Source organism: Ptychodera flava, chromosome 10, assembly GCF_041260155.1.
Source record: "Ptychodera flava strain L36383 chromosome 10, AS_Pfla_20210202, whole genome shotgun sequence".
NCBI classification, from domain to species: Eukaryota; Metazoa; Hemichordata; class Enteropneusta; family Ptychoderidae; genus Ptychodera; species Ptychodera flava.
The window spans coordinates 4,394,454-4,412,241 of record NC_091937.1 but is presented as its reverse complement, the minus strand read 5'-3'; the positions used below and the strand labels follow the sequence as shown (position 1 = coordinate 4,412,241).

Here is a 17,788-nt window from a genome sequence, read left to right as displayed (position 1 = left end):
AAATGCATACATACATACATGCATACATACATACATAAATGTATGCATGCATGCGTACGTGCTTGCGTGAATGCATGCGTGCATGGCTTGTGCTAGGTGATTGGATACCGTACGTTGTGAGTTTGAACCCGATTGAAACCATCATATACATACATACATACATACATACATACACACAGACAGACAGACAGAGGATAGATGGCTACCACTAATATTTAATATGGCAACTGTAAGCTAATAAAACAAAACAAGAGAATCATATCTGGCTGTCAACACAGTTCATTTTTTAATGATGCAAAATCAAAATCAAACAACATATATTACAGGCATTTCATGAAATTCAAGAAGACAAAAAATGAAATGAATCATTGTGAAATCGACAAAGTATTTGAAAAGTAAATATGATGGGTAGTATTGAAAAGAGCTGAATGGTAGTTGATGTTATTATGGGTATTGTTTGCATGACTCGTATTTTCTAAACTACTGGCAGCTTTTACACTATTGCTTGTGTTCATAACTTGGTGAGGTGCCGATATCAAAATAGTGATTTTCAAACAGTATTAACATTTGGATATCAACACTGGTGGTACATGAAACTGTCACAATGCTGTACAGTTTATAAAATCTTGCAAAATTAAATGGGTTTTCAGAGAAACTATTTGGTTAGCCTCATAAGATCTATGACAGATCATGTGTACATGCCACTACATGTATCCATGCATCTTAGTGCATTTCAGAGTGACTTTCACTCTCTCTGAGTTCTATGAAATCTGTGCCGATATCTTTTACCAGAAGGGAGAAATTGTTTCCTTTGATGTTGACATTCACATCATTTTTTGATGAAAGACCACTAGCGAGATTACACTACTATCGGTTCATATGTAATTTATGATGATCTCATTCTGACAGAGCACACTACAATATCTCCACCGTTCTGAGGAATAGCTGTCACATAATGAAACTATATGTTGCAATATCTACAAAGTCCAGAAAAAAAAATAGACATATGTAAATAACAAAACAATGACATGATACTTGATGAACACAGGACAGAGTAATATGAAGCAAGTCAAAATTAGCTTATTGCAGTTTGAATAGGGTCAAATTCATTCATACTACATTTGTACTTCATCATATTATAAGAATGACCAATCTGTCAGTCTTCACACAAAGCAATATGCACATACTTTTCACTGTAAATTTTCAAGAGGATCATAACTTTTTAAGCGTAACTACCGATAATTCTTTTTATAGTGGTCCCGGCCCATTTCACTGATAAAACCTGCATCTGGGAAAACCATGGTGTCCTGGGAAGGGATAAACTTACAGTAAGAAGTCAGATTCCAATCTGACAACTACTAGAGTACTTAACGCTTACTCTGTGAGTTGGCTGTACTGTGTACCAAAAGGTCACCAATCAGGTCATATTATTTCATGATAAAGCTATTGTATCCCAACATCATTGGGAAAATGACAGTCACAGCTTGGCAATACTTGGCTAATATAACCTGACTTTGTTATTTAAAGCCAGAATGTTAAAATGCAGCATTAACTGGGACAGACATCACTTGTTTTGAAAATGTGAACATACAATCTATCAACATGTTACTTAATAAAGACTGAAAGTGACTTTATGGTTGGAAAAACTGAATTGGTTATTATGTCGGTGTATTTCAGTCATTGATAAGCTTGCATTTCAAAATAGCCTGTGTCATTCTTTCATGGAAGATCAAAAATGACAATCCTCAAGTCTAACAAATTATGGAACACAGAAATCTGTCAGTACTGTTTATGTACTGAAAAAATGGCGTGGTTTGTGACATTTGAGATGATAAGTCAAGGATAAAACACCTTGTACTTGAAAGGATAAAATTACATACTTCAAGTCTGGAGTTGTCAACAAATCACTGACATTTTTGCCATTCTGCTCTTTTTCACACAAAAACAGGAATTCCAAAGCCGACATCACATATTTTTGATAAAGATGACAGCAAAAGAAGCTGGTGAGGTGTAAAAATTCCAAATTTTGAAGGAACTTCAAACAGCATATTTCATCATGATTAGACTTCAAATATTTTGAAATCAGCCTCCAATACTTTCAAGTTATAGCATTGCCTCCAACAAATCACATCAAACACTCAATCTATTCATTCAGAACTTTTGGATTTTGTTATCAGTTTACTTGATGCTGGCATGGCAAAAATAAACATCAAAATATACTCTGAGTCAGAGACACAATGTTTGGAAGTTGAAAAAAATCTTAGAAAGCAAAAATCTTGAAGTATATTGTATGCAATGTGCAACACACACCATATCATTAGAAAACAGAGACAATGTCAGGTTGTACACAAAGATATTTACCAACAGAGTATAAAGTCTAAATATGCACCTCTTTGTATAGGCATTAAAACTGATGAAGAGTCTGGACAGTCTTGAGCACTGATGGCTCTCTGAAAGCAGCTTCTCATGAGGATGAAAACACAGAGACTACATATGAGCGGTTTTCACCTTGTTTGTAGAATACTACAGTCTGAATAAAGATGACCTGTCTCACTGTGAACACACAAAGTACTTGGATGCTAAGAGCTGGCTTCAAAAAGGGGCAGGAACTAGACAGAGCCAAATTCTTCCATCCATTTCTGGTATTTTTCTAAATCTTCTTTGCCGACAGATTTGGAAACTTTCTTCATCGCTTCTTGAAAATCAGCCATGTTAGTTGGCAGATCTAATTCATCTTTAGGAATATTGCGTATTTCATCAGGACGCAGACCCATGATACGCCTACGCATGGCCATCATTGATGCATCCCTGTTAAAAATATGACAAAATGAAAATATGTATAAACCGAAAATATAATTTTCAATGTTCCATTCAGAATCTGGTGGTGCTAACACCCCTAAAAATGAAATCACAGGAGCTCTGAACGCTAGTCTTGCATCTTACATTTACTTGCAATTACCATATTATAACTTGAAATATCAGTGTTGATTTTGTTAGCAAGTTTGCTGGATGAAAAGCTGAACAATTCTGCCTTTCTATTATTCCATGCAGGTAGAATTCCAATAGGTAATTAATTCCTGTAATACAACTGATCCTCACAGTACATAATTTTAACCTATAATGTTGTGTTTGCACTAACTTTACAGATGAAATGTGATAAAAACTTTTGATTAAATGTTTTTTGCTTTTCAAAGAATAATTAATTATTGTCTATGTACATTACACCAAAGACACTAAATGGAGATGGACGAGGTAAAGTTGGCTCTGAGAAAATTTAACATTGATATGTTTGAAGAATGAGAAATAAACATACCTGCAGACATTAGTGATATCAGCACCTGAATATCCTTCTAAACTTTCAGCAATGGCATTCATCTGAACATCATCAGCAAGCTGAACTTCTCGAAGATTGATTTTCAGTAGCTGTTCTCTGCCCTCAGCTGTTTGCACAAATGTGAAAAATTACGCATTATCTTACTCACTGCATTTCCTTTCAGTATAATAGAACCCTATTAACACTTACTTTAATTTAATAATACAACACAGTGACAATGTCCAATAGAACAGTTTACATGTATGTTATCAGCACATTGTATATTACAACACGGTCCCTCCACAAAACGGTCAAGAAACGCTTTTGTTCAAAGGTGCTAATCACCTACACAGTTGCAACAGTCCGCGTTGCGGTGGACGCAGGAAGCGAATGACGTCATAGGCATGTTAGCGTCTTGTTTCAGTGGCGTCTTGTGACACGGTCCCGCTCCGGTATTCTACGATTTTCAGTCAATCAAGCTACTTTATTTTCATCTTTCTGCACTATTTCGCATGTATTTGAAGACTTTTGTGGCTACGTGAGAAGATGAGTAAAACAGTTTCTTAAAGATCTAGGTCACTATCGAGAAATCTTGGATAGTATTTTATGGCTGAGTTCAGCCATGAGGTGATCTTGACCGACGCCATGCATTTCGGAAACACAGTGAATTTTACTCCCCCGTTTGTTTTTTCACCTTTCATCAAAAAAGTAAGTCATGCACCTCCTAACAAGGCAAAGACTTCGAAAAAATAGGGAATCGTGTTGTGTTGTTATTTTGAAACCTAATTCGACAAGAAAACTAGTCTTTTTTGCCGCGTTTATATTTTCAACTGAAAACAAAATGGCGTCGCTTGGGATCGACGAGTCGTATCTGCATTACATGGGAAAATTCTAAAATGTCTTCCTTTACTCCCTTTTGATATTGATTTAACATGATAATTCCTCAGTTCCAAACTTTGAGAGTTCGATTTGAAATTTTTAATCGTTTTCAACAAAATTCAATGCATGAAATCATGGAACTCTTACGATGATCTTGTTTTTGCAAGGTGCTCCCATCGACCGTGCGTCGACCCATTGAGAGTTGGCGTTATGGTAATAGTGCAACGTTTTTTCCCCCTTTTTTTCTCCTTTCTCGATCTCTGAGAGGTGTCAAGTGCGTCCCTATCGATCGTTCAGTCTTCTCAAAAGTAGGCAATCATGTTCATGACGGAATCTGTTCTTTCTTATAAACACAAGTTACTGCCGAACCCAATGTTTTGATTTTGTCGACCTTTCGAATTCTCAGACCGCCAAATTTAGAGAATCTAGAAACCCTACAAGTGTCGCGACGTTTTGGTGACATGAACTCCCCAAGCCTGGCCGCCCAACTCTCTGCCATGGGTTTTCCAGATTGAGGATCAAGTGAGATACAAATCGTGTCGTGTATGGGTTTCGTATGTTTCGTATGTTACCCATGAGAGCCCGTGGTCAGCCCTCGATGGGTATTTATATACAAACTGATTGTATCGGTTGCTACACTGTGGACATTGGAAGACCACGCAAGGCTTGGGTTTCGCAGCAGTACGTGTCGACGCAGGATTTTTATCTTCCAAAATGAAGTCCCAATCAACATGGGAGTCGTCAAAATTGACGAAATCGTCTCCGAACTTGTACATAGTTCACGCTGCGTGACTCAAAGGTGCGCAGTAATCTCTCTTGGAAGATATGGCAGGCAGATGTAAACAAACTTTGACCTTTAAACGCATGCGCAGACAATAATCAGAATGCATTCTGGGAGAATTAAGTTTCTGCTTACGATAATTTTATGCACGTAACTGTTAACACCTTCCGCCGCGCGCGTGATAATCCGGGATTATCCCCATCAGTAAAATCAACAGAAAGCCCAATCGAAACCCGGACTATAACAAAAGAAACTGGTGGCGTTTCTTGACCGTTTTGTGGAGGGACCGTGATTACAACTATGGCTGGGTAGGAACTGTGATTTTTATGACTAACAATAAAGTACACAACCATTATAATTACTGAGTCACTAATGCAGTCAGTAAAATCATGGCATGGTATTTACGCTTTAGAAAGAATTGGTGTTGTTTTGGCACTTGTGTGACTACTATTTCAGTACTTCTTTCCATAGATGGAAAGATCTATTGTTCGAGGACATTCTCCACACGGTAGTGTAGAAAGCGCTCTCAGGTGACGGATCTTTCAGTCTATTCTTTCCTATAGTTTGAATCTCCAATGTACTTGATGATCTGTTTGATGTCATTTGACATTCACCGTCATTATTCACACTATTGCAGATAATCAGAGGGGTGTACTAACCTGAAGGTAAGGGAATGTAAATACGTTTTTCCAGACGTCTTCTCAATGCCTCATCAATATCCCATGGGAAATTAGTAGCTGCTAATACCATGACTTGCTGTGATGCATCTTCTGACCCTGTAGCACCAGTCACACCTAACCAGTGAAAGACACTCATTGTTAGAATGACACTCATTGTTAGAATGACAATCTGACCCTGTAGCACCAGTCACACCTAACCAGTGAAAGATATTCATTATTAAAATGCCGATCTGACACTAGAAATATTGTGCCAGAAAATCTATTCTCACAGGATAAACTAGAAATATTGTGCCAGAAAATCTATTCTCACAGGATAAAATGGATTAAAGCAACACAGATAATTCAGAATTACAGCACAGAGGTATGAGCTATATGTTCCCTTCAGTTAGTATCTTGAAATTACATGCTAAAGTACTGTCAGTACTTGACAGCTTCTGAAATATGAAAATTATGGGCAAAACTCATTGCAAACCTTACTATGCACACATCAGAGGCAAGTGTGGTGTATTGAAGAATTCATAAAACATGTTTTTTAAGGAGGTTTTGTTGGTGACAAAAATAAAAGACAAGTGCTTTTCATATAGATGTAACTGTAAAGTTTTCAATAGTTGTTTATTGTTGCTTGTATTTTTCACCCATTTAAAATGTGTCTCCAGTTCATCTCTCACTATAGCAATATTGTATGTTAGGCTTTACTTATGTTTGACTCATGGCAAATACATAGAAAACAATGGCTTCCTGTTTTCATTTTCATAGAGATTTTTTGAACAAGAAATACATTATAAGAGAGGGTATTGCTATTGCTAGTCCTGATACATAATGAAAGACCATGTCACGACTTATTCTTGGAAGATGACATATCTCAGGTGTCTGTTTGATTGAAACTCTCATTAAATACACAAAGGTATATCTCTGCTACACGGTAATGGTAATATTGTATAAGTCATTCTAACCAAAAACTTACCATCCATTTGTACAAGGAGTTCTGACTTCACTCTTCTACTGGCCTCATGTTCTGATGATGTTCCTCTTCGACTACAAATAGAGTCTATCTCATCAACAAAGATTGTACTTGGAGCATAGAAACGTGCCTGTCAAAACAAGTAAAATGTTCATGTTAAATCACTGAAATGCACTGTGCAAACAAACATTACATGAAACCATTGCTGAGATGTAACTGGCTACTTCTTCTGTGCTTGTCTTGGATCAACTACAATGCACTGGCTACATGATGTCTCCACATTTTGAGCTATCATTTACAACGGACACCTTGTGAGGGCGCTGTGACCAAACACTGCAACTTTCTACTACTGGTAATACCGGTAACGGTAGTAAATCCTGCACACCCTTGAGGGGAATTTTTTTGTGTCTTCTTCGATAATAAGGATTCTTCAATCCACTAAATATTTCAATTGTTGATGCCTGTATGATAAATCATCATTTTGAATTGGAAATTTGGGCAACCAAAGACTTGTTGGTGCTGCTAGAAATAGGCTAGCAATAATGTTGCAATTGATTAAAATTTCTTGTCTGGCATTTTATGCTTTACTCTGTACATTTAACAACTACTGTCAATTCTTTTCAACGCTTTGTTCTGTACATTTAACAAGTACTGTCAATTCTTTTCAACACTGTATCATGAAACAAACAGAGAGCTTCCTAAGAAGTGGCAACTTCTTAGTAGTTCTCTCTTGGCAATAATTACCTTGTGTAACTAACATAATATGACAACAAAAAACTGAACAAGATCATGACTTTGCCAGTTATGATTTCGTAGTCCATATACTAAAATGGAAAATTTTTCTGTGGAAATTAATAGGGAATTTAGATGTCTTCAGTGCTGAATATAGCCACCACTGCATGGTACAGGCTATAGAAGGCAGAATGAGTTTTATCCTTTGTGATACATTAATAAGCAGCCGCCATAGTACTAAGCTCTGTCTGGTTATGACCATTTATAATTTTGTGAGTTAGCAGTATATTGTATCAATTAATTTTATAAAGCAATACTTGGGCTTCTCAGTGAAAGATGGCTCATAGCAAGGTGATGTAAAGATTACTGTTGTCTGTGAAATATAACCAATGTAGATTGGAAGAAATATGTATGGAGCTGTTGTGTCAACTCCGTTAGAATTGTTCTTGTGAGTATTTGTGTGTCAGAATGCTATCTTGAATAATGTGTACAAGAATAAGATTTTGTTGCGTGGTATATTGACTGGATACACAGGTGAAGAGATAATTAAATGGTTGGATGACAGATTATGACTTGATGGGCAGATTGTGAGACAGATCTGATATCTAGATAAATTGGTGGAGGGCTGGAGTTAAGAGAATTGCCGGCTTGGATTTGGGTAGAGTGGTGGAAGGCTGAAGGAAGATGAGTGGGAGGATAAATGCTGAGTCACTGGATTAGAGGTATGTGGGTAACTCTGTAAGCTAAATGACAGCTAGATGTCAGCTGAAGAAGCCTGGAAAGATTATATTTACTGATACACTGATACAGCCATGGCTTGTTTCAACACTGGGATTCATGACATGAATGTATTCATAGTTGATGTTGAAATATATGCTTGGAAGTATGTCTCCTTTTGTCTGTCTGTCTGTATGTCTGTTGATATATATGTGTATATTTATCTGTACCCTGTGCATGCATGCATGTATGCATGCATGCATGCATGCATGCATGTATGTACGTATAATGTGTATGTATGCATGTATGTATTTATCTATGTATGTCTGTGTGCACATTGTACCGGTATGTATACTGGTACATCTAAATGTATGGATGTGTATGCCAGGATGGATGGATGATATGGTGCACACGTTCTACCATCAGATCTTCACATTTTAAGTTTTAATAATTAGTGATTAAATAGATAATAGAGCTTTTATAATATCTGCTATTAAGGCCATTGCCGTGATACGTTAGGTTTGTGATGTTCAGGCACACTCTAAGATGAGTCACAATTTTAGCACACTCTAGTCTGGCAAATGACACAATTTTGCCATCACTCACCATTTCAAACAAAAGCCTAACAAGTTTCTCAGATTCTCCATGGTATTTTGATGATAATGATGATGAACTAACGTTGAAAAATGTTGTTCCACATTCTGTGGCTACTGCTTTTGCCAGCAGTGTTTTTCCTGTGCCAGGGGGTCCAACCATCATGACTCCCTAGAGGAACAAAAATAAAACGACAATGAAGGCACATACCATTTCAAAGAGAAGTCGCACCAATTTTTCTGATTCACCGCGCCACTTTGACGTCAGTGTGGAAGACGAGACATTGAAGAAAGTGGTGCCACATTCAGTCGCTACAGCCTTGGCTAGCAAAGTTTTCCCTGTGCCTGGAGGGCCCACCATTAGTACTCCCTAGAACGTAAAACATTGATCATTACAAGAGATTAGTTACAAGAGAAGACCTCTCATTTGTAATGAAAAGTCACACAAACTTTTTAAAATCATGAGACCACAATTAAAATTTGGCAGATTGTCTGGGTCATATGGTTACAGCACATTCTAGTTTATTACACACAACAATGACTTTATGACAAGTCTGCAATTATGATGTTCTTCATGTTGGTATGGCAAGAAACTGACTGCACAGTACATTTATTAGGAAATCAAATGTTGATCCATACATGACAGAAAACTGTACAAACAGACATCAGATATTGATACACCTCTATGGAAAGGAAAGATACCATAAGCAAAATGACCAACCATAATTACCTGGTTATCTGTGATGAAACACATGCAATACTGATAAAGCTACTGATAATGTACAAGGGTGTGGCTGTATACATAAATTGTGATTACCGGTAGTTTAGAATTTATTTATGCATTATGATTGTTACATACATCTATCTTAATTACACATATGATGTGAATTCTTACACACATCTAACACATGCTCATTTACATACTAAAATATCATAGAGTTATCAAGACTCAGGTTTAATTGGTGTGAGCCCTGTCTCAGTGGAACACTACCAACATCAATGTTGCCATTTCCTTATATCACAATGAATAATAGTATGTCCTTATTGTTCTTTTATCCAGACATAAAACAGGTAGTTATTAAAAGTGCCAATGTCATAGATATATAGTATATCATCAGGGTGAGAAATTTCATAAAATGCCAAAATGTTAAGACTTTTCTCACCTACAACAGCAACTCAACAAAACAGCAAAAGAGATAAAAATTTACTATGGAACAATACTGAAACTCTCAAATTATTGCCAAGATTTGTAAAGCCATAAAGAGATTGGAATGATGATGTAAAATTTCATGTGTGTAAATATTCACCACTGCTTTGACATACCTTCCATGGTCTACGGATACCCTTGAAGAAATCTGGCATGATAAGAGGCAACACCACAGCTTCTTCAAGTAATCTTTTAGCTTCACCAAGGCCAGCTATGTCATCCCTGATGGTATCAAAACATACATTAGATCACCATCAATTGATTTCCAGTGGTCATAGCATGCTTTGCCAAGGAGACATGATTGTCACTCATTTGTGTTGGTCTAGCTGTCTAAAAAGCTCTTCAAAATGATCAATTTCAAGAATGCAAAATATGTCAAATGTCAGTATATGGGTAAAGATGACAGTACTTCATATCGTCCATCTGTACAACTATTAGAAAACCAGTGACCTCAAATGCAGTTGCTATATTGTTCAAATATCATTATAAGAATTGGTTGATAAAACTTGACATTTTCAATACATCTGCATAAGGTAAACAATCAAGTTTTAAGCTTACCAATGGACATTTGGATTTCTCTGAACAATATCTCTTTCAAGATTCTCAACCAGATCTTTATCATAACCACTTGGATCAAATTTCTTTTCTTTATCTTCACCTTCTGTGGGTGAACTACGCTTGTCCTGTGTGAAAAAGAGATAAAGAAAGGGATGCTAGAGAACCTGACGTATTGACAGCTTTTGGAAAATTATCCATATTTCATGAAGGTTTCATATGAGGAAGTTTAACTCTGTTCTTAACCTAACTGAAACTGGAAATAGAATTACGACAGAAGCAATGTCGAAATTCTATGGGCAATACAGAATACCAAATGTAAAGGAAACAGTTGGTATTTAAGAACAAGACAGTTCTGTACGTTCAAAACTGAAATATAAGCTTATCCTAAAACTTCATTGTGTCCAACCTATGATTGACTGAAACTGAAACATGTCAATCTTGTGTACAGATCTGAATACAAAGATATGCCATCAATATAGCAACAAAACAGAGAAAATCGACAGTCCTGATAGCCATGTTCCTACCACTGTACTACAAATTACTACCCGCCAACACACACAAATACCTATAAAAGTACAAATTCTCTGCAACATTTTCAAACAAGATATTACTATCAATCACTGAATGCAAATTAGTATATACCTTATCTCCTTTGCCACCTTTAGCTCTATCACCTCTACCTCTGTCTTTATCACCTCGTCTATCAACATTGCCGTAAGATGGTCCTCCTCTGCCTTGATCCCTGCGACCTTGATCTCTTCCTCCGCGGTGTACTTGTGGTTTGTGGTCTTGACGATGAGACGGCTCTTTCCGACCACCGCCACGGTATTGAGGAGATGGTCTACATAGAATTTCAAATCATATCAATACAATTTGTTAAATCTTGAGCTTTTCACTTAAGCTTTCTGTTGGCAATATAGATTTCAGCATTTTTTATTAAACAAGAGTTACACATGATAATAACATGACTGGGGTACTTTTCACATTAGGTTTATCGTTTGCAAATAAGTTTGGATTACTGTCAACTAAGGATAGCTCTACAGTGTACCATATCAGTTAATTTGATGTGCTACTGACTAAAGAGCATTCTCTTTAACTAAAGAAAAGTTTCCATATTAAATGTATTGGTACAGAGATGACTCACAGAAATTTCAGGAAATTCCTAAACTGATTCAAAGAATTCAGAATTATTGAGAATAATTGGTCACACAAGATCTCTGCATGGTTTATCTTTATTAGACATAGCATACACACCTATGTTCCACTGGTGTTGGAGGTGGCCACACATCTGGATCTCTGGACGGTACATGTACATCATGTTTGGCTGGAGCAGGTTGTCGAACTAGTGCACTGGGTATACGCTCTGCAGAATCTCCTGTGGTTTTGAATGCATTCAATGTATTGGTAACATCTTTGACTAGTTCATACTCCTGAGCTATCTGCTGTCTTGCCTAGAAAGAACAGAAGTAAACAAGCCAATGAATATCATTCCTTCTAACTTGCAACATTCAAGCAATCCAACTCTATAAAAAGCATAATTCTAATGAAAAACAACTTACTGATTAAAATATTGGTGTTTACCGGTACATGTAAACTTTCACTTCACACAAATTTAAAATCATAATGGTTGAAAAATTCATGTACAATCTGTAGTGACTAGTTGTAGATTTCCATTGCCCTGAGATGGCAAAATATCTACAAGCAAGTTGAATTTTTATTTTCTACAGAAATTTTTCTTTCAAGTTGATGATAGTTTTCTGAATATAAATGAAAAATAATTTACTGATTAAAATATTGGTGTTTACCGGTACATGTAAACTTTCACTTCACACAAATTTAAAATCATAATGGTTGAAAAATTCATGTACAATCTGTAGTGACTAGTTGTAGATTTCCATTGCCCTGAGATGGCAAAATATCTACAAGCAAGTTGAATTTTTATTTTCTACAGAAATTTTTCTTTCAAGTTGATGATAGTTTTCTGAATATCATTAGTCTGAGGTGAAATGCAAAATATTTTTTCTCTTGTCTTTCTCATTATCAAACTAAATTTTTAATTCAAAGGAACAACAAAGTCACCGACATTGAAAGCACTGGCATCTATTTCTGAGTGTATATCGATACACTAAAGACTAAAACCCTTTAGTTTGAGAATTTTTAATCATTATGTTTTAATGTGTATAATGTGTTTTAGAATTACCATATTACAATATTACTTCTTTCAGAAAGAATCAACCCTTATCTCAGCTATAACCACACCCACTAACACTGATGTTTTTGTAAGCAGTAATAAACATTTCAATGGTCAATGACCTATGTGATATTTTGTCCTGCAACACTCAAAGAGCTTTGAAAGAACTGACAAAGGGCATTCTGACTTCCACTGAATAAACATGAAAGGTTACACTGACAGGATGAAAGGCCATCACATTACAAAGTTCATAACAATAAATAACAAGTCATCGTAGATGACACAGTCCCCACTTGTTAATGGGTACTTTGATTACAAGTCCTCAGAGAGGATAGAGTCCTCTTCATGAATTTGGTCTGATGTCCTTTTACTAAGTTTGAATAAAATCGGTGAATAAAATCGGTTGAGACGTGCCCTAGTTTTGGCTAAGGACATGAAAAAATTGTAACAAAATGGCTGCCATGCAGCCATATTGGATCATATCATGAAACAAATTGACTTACATATGTATGACATAGGTTAATGTCCTTGTACCAACTTTGAATAAAATCGGTTGAGATATGCCCGAGTTATGGCTCTGTACATGAAAAAATCATAACAAAATGGCCACACGGCAGCCATATTGGATCGTATCACAAACCAAATTGACGTGCATGTCTATGACATTGGTCAATGTCCTTGTACCAACTTTGAATAAAATCGGTTGAAACATGTCTGAGTTATGGCTCTGTACATGAAAAAATCATAACAAAATGGCCGCCTGGCGGCCATATTGGATCGTATCACAAAACAGATTACCGTGCATATGTATTACATAGGTCAATGTCCTTGTACCAACTTTGAATAAAATCAGTTGAGATATGCCTGAGTTATGGCTCTGTACATGAAAAAATCGTAATAAAATGGCCGCCTGGCGGCCATATTGGATCGTATCACAAAACAAATCGACGTGCATATGTATGACATAGGTCAATGTCCTTGTACCAAATTTGAATAAAATCGGTTTAGATATGCCTGAGTAATGGCTCTGTACATGAAAAAATCGTAATAAAATGGCCGCCTGGCGGCCATATTGGATCGTATCAAAAAACAAATCGACGTGCATATGTATGACATATGAAGTAATCTATGTACCAAGTTTGAATGAAATCGCTCGAGGCGTATCTGAGATATCTGCGTGAACGGACGGACGGACGCACAGACGGACGCACGCACGGACGCACGGACATGACCAAACCTATAAGTCCCCCCGGACGGTGTCCGTGGGGACTAATAAGGAGGGATGGCCACGTCAACAGAACAAACATTTGAACTGGCTTGTGAGATTAACAAATACATGAAACAACAGACCACTGTATATGAAGATTGGCAGGTATGGGTTCATATATAACCCTTTTCCTGCCATACAGTATCAATTCCCCATCAGCCAAGTCAGTAAAAAGCAGTATTGAGCCAAAACATGACCTATTTTCACCCACTTGGCTTGGTCTGTTATAGCATCTTTAGTCCAAAAAAATCAAGTTTACAGTATTTTTGTTTTCAACAGCTGTCAAATGTACAGTATTATGTTAAAATAAACCATATGGAGGAATATGTTGTGTTTCATTAATTTTAACCATCTTGACCAGGTGGTGAAATATGGACTTGGCAGGAAAAGGGATATACCTGTACACATAAATGCATAAACAGACCAATAAAAAGATTTGTCAAGCTTAGCTGTATCAATGTATACTGGTATAGTTATGTCACCCAAAACCAAAAATATTGGTAAAATGACAATAGAAATTTGAATGGAAACTGAAAAATGCTCATTTCATCCACAATTAATATTTGATATCAACTTAAATTTACAGAATGTATGAATAACTGTAAAAACTTACTCTGAAGTATTAAATGTCAGCTAAATTGAAGAGCTTACTGTATGGTACCTCTAAGGATACGCAATACAGTCTAGGACAGTAACTATCCTAAGGTTAATATTGTAAATGTAGTTGGGAGCTTTACTGGTTGTGTTATTTTATTATTCACAATACTTAGTGACACAGTTTATATGTCTCTGCTTACATGTATACATGTATCTGTAGGTATTTGATTTTGATTTTGATTTTGTATTTGCATACATACATGTTCTATTATAGCACAATTTACTGCCTAGAAGCTAGAATTAAATTCATAATCTTGTTGACGACCTTTAAAATAGTTCATCGTGTTGCTCCACTTCATCTCATGGATCTGATCAAGATATACACCCCTTCCAGAGATCTCAGATCGAGTGATTAATAATGTTTAGTGCCACTGCATGGAATGTTCAACAAGGCAAGGGCAGAGAGCTTTCTCTGTCTGTACACCTTCTTTATGGAACTCACTGCCTCCAGAAATCCTTAATGCTAGCTCTGTTGACTGTTTTAAGCACAATTTAAAGACTCACCTTTTTTAAAGAACTACTACTAATGTATTGGAAAGGTCGCCATTTATCAGTAACCGTTGATGCGAGATTTATTATAACGTTTTTCTGCAACTTATTCTGTAGAATTTTAATCTTTTTTTTTTACTTTGACTGTTTTTGTTCTGCAGAAATTTTCATCAAAGTTTAACCATGTACATTTTAAACCTAATTTGATTGTTTTTACATTTTAAGTTTGTCATGCTTTGTTATTATTTTATCGATTTAAATGTGTAAAGCGCACTGAGACATATGTGTAGTACGCTTTAAAGAAATAAATATTATCATTATTATTATTACTTCAACTGATGTACTTCAGCAGAGTTTTGATATCAAAATTGTGGTATGATGGTCCAAAGTAGACCACCAGAGGGCAGTATATTTTGGCAGTTCAAATGAAAAAGATAGTGGTCATTAAAAAATAAATATTAGGTCACACTTTTGCTAATGAACAATCCTTCAAAGCATAGCATTGTTGTTTTGAAAAAAACTTATTTTGTTCGGTATAGGAAAACACTGAGTTTTCTACCAAAGATACACATAGCGAAAAATCATCCAAATCTACAGCTACTGGCCCTTTAAAGTGATCACAATATTGGAGGAAAGATAACTCACTCTTTGCCATTTTTGTTTTCTTGCTGAGTCTTTAACACTGACCATCTGTTTCTGTATCTGTTGTAGAACACCTTGGTAGTACACTTGTGAAGTTTCATAGTTACCAAGGAGTGCATATTCACGTCCCATTTTGGTATTTTCACTGATCTCTGCTAGTGTTTCACTCATCTTGATGATTCTTTCTGAAATGAAACACAATAACATGCGACTAAAAGTCCAGGTATCAAATCACTCATACCCTAGAAATGTCCACTTATTCCAATGCACTAGACAATAAAATGAATCGGAATAACTTTACAGGAAGTAAATAATTGTAATTTGAGCAAAATATTTTGTGGCTGGCAAAATCTGTGATTTATGGATAACACTTCAGCTATCAACCAGTTTTGCCACAGAGCTTAGCACCAGGTAAGGCATGGCTGGTTGTAGTGGACTACACACTGGCACACAGCAGTAGGTAATGGACCCTTGTCTTATAGCAAATCATTGGTTTTATAGACAAAACTGACATAGTTCTCATCAAAAACGAGCTTACAATGTTATTTATAAACCTGGGCCTTGCCTCATTGTCACAGTGAGGTGAGATGTGAAAAACTTTATCATACTTAAAGAGCAATCTAAGGTAAGGCACAAAAGTTGACTTGTTAAACTTTAAAAAAGAGTCAATTTCACATATTTATTTGTCTGGTATCCAGCAAATGAACATGACCAATAACTGCCAAAATGAACATATTGTATGAAAGGAGCTATTGTCATGTTTGTGTGTATAACTACATGTAAGACCATGTCATGGGACCTTTACGCTATATCTGGATCTGTACAAGAAATTCTGAATCATTCTAAGTATCAATATGATCTATTGAAATGACACAATCAATAACATACATTTCATTGTTGTGCTGCAAAGCTACTCTTATTTCACTCTAACATGATCATAGTATTCATAACTTACTAAGTCAATGCCTTAGGTACAAAAATATTTCTGAGCAAAAATACAAGGAAACAAAACCATGTGTCAGTCATAACATGCACTGCATAGGAATCAAGGATATTTTCACTGTCAATAACATACTTATTTATTGGGATGATGGCATGTACTAGAGATTACTATAACTGATTCTGGATACAGCTTTGTCATAAACTTCGTAAAGCATGAAAAGTGCTTGTGTTACATGGTCTCTGGATCCAACTACTGGTAAATAAGACCACAAAAATTGTAGATAGTCCTCAAACACTGTTTACCAAAGAAATGGAGGACTGTATGTGTGACTACAAGGCAACACTCACACACAGGGACCTTGCACATGCTTCATGTAGTTGAGATGTGATTTTGCTTCCTTGTGTTTTGCTGTGAAATATTTTATTGAAACAACACTGCATACTGCAGAGTTGACCTGAAGTGATGGCCTAACAAAGAAGGATATCAATATGATCTCCATCATGCCATCATGGGTTGAATGGTAATCTTTAGATTTGGAATATGACATCATCGATCATCTTCAATGAATGGCTCATCTCAATATGACAAATACAACACCCTTCTCTCTAATAATACAACACGTTTCGTTCCTGGATACTTGGGAAATCTTTCAATTTGTAATATAAAGGGGCTTGATAATCGACGAATTCGGTCGGGACTGAAATGCTGCGACCTCAACTTCCTGAACACAATATGTACCTATTTAGTATCAGGCATAAGTTTTGCTAATACAGTTAGGTTTCAGTCATAGTCTGATGCGATGTATTTCAAATGCTTTCATTCCGAAAATATCATCATTGTGTATAATCGTCACGTTAAGCCGGAGCTAATCAATTTGAACGTTTCCAACCCACCTTACTTTGCCTCGCAAAAAATAATTTCGATCAGTTTGGCAGCAGTATTCTTGACACACTTAGCACCTTTCAGTTCATCTTATGACAGTAATTTTTTTAATGTAAAGGGCACTCATGTGACACAATTCATAGCGTCTGATTGGCTTAATTTTTATCCTCGTTCAAATACATTGTACATTTAACGTGTTTTTCTCAATGGCATACACTTCAAAAGTTAAGCTTAGGTAAGAAATCAAAGTTAATTGCTATTTATATGTATCTTTTAGTTTTGGATGCTTACAATTT

The 17,788-nt window shown here is 36.1% G+C and overlaps 1 protein-coding gene across 4 annotated transcripts; it reads right to left on the bottom strand.

Moving 5' to 3' along the window:
* Positions 1 to 263: 263 nt before the first annotated feature.
* Positions 264 to 17,622, bottom strand: LOC139141796 (katanin p60 ATPase-containing subunit A1-like). 4 transcript variants are annotated; one of them, XM_070711455.1, is made up of 11 exons: positions 17,504 to 17,622; positions 15,671 to 15,852; positions 11,676 to 11,872; positions 11,064 to 11,262; positions 10,422 to 10,546; positions 9,980 to 10,085; positions 8,868 to 9,026; positions 6,618 to 6,744; positions 5,633 to 5,767; positions 3,314 to 3,440; positions 264 to 2,808 (listed from the first exon to the last, which is right to left on the bottom strand). In XM_070711455.1, exons 2-11 carry the CDS (start codon positions 15,836 to 15,838, stop codon positions 2,610 to 2,612), a joined length of 1,542 nt encoding a protein of 513 aa, XP_070567556.1. In that variant the 5' UTR covers positions 15,839 to 15,852; positions 17,504 to 17,622; the 3' UTR covers positions 264 to 2,609. The 4 variants fall into 4 exon arrangements, with proteins under 4 accessions (XP_070567556.1, XP_070567557.1, XP_070567558.1 ...); XM_070711456.1 differs by lacking the exon at positions 8,868 to 9,026 and adding an exon at positions 8,670 to 8,828; XM_070711457.1 differs by having other exon boundaries at positions 15,671 to 15,848; positions 17,504 to 17,606.
* Between the last annotated feature and the right edge of the window lie 166 nt (positions 17,623 to 17,788).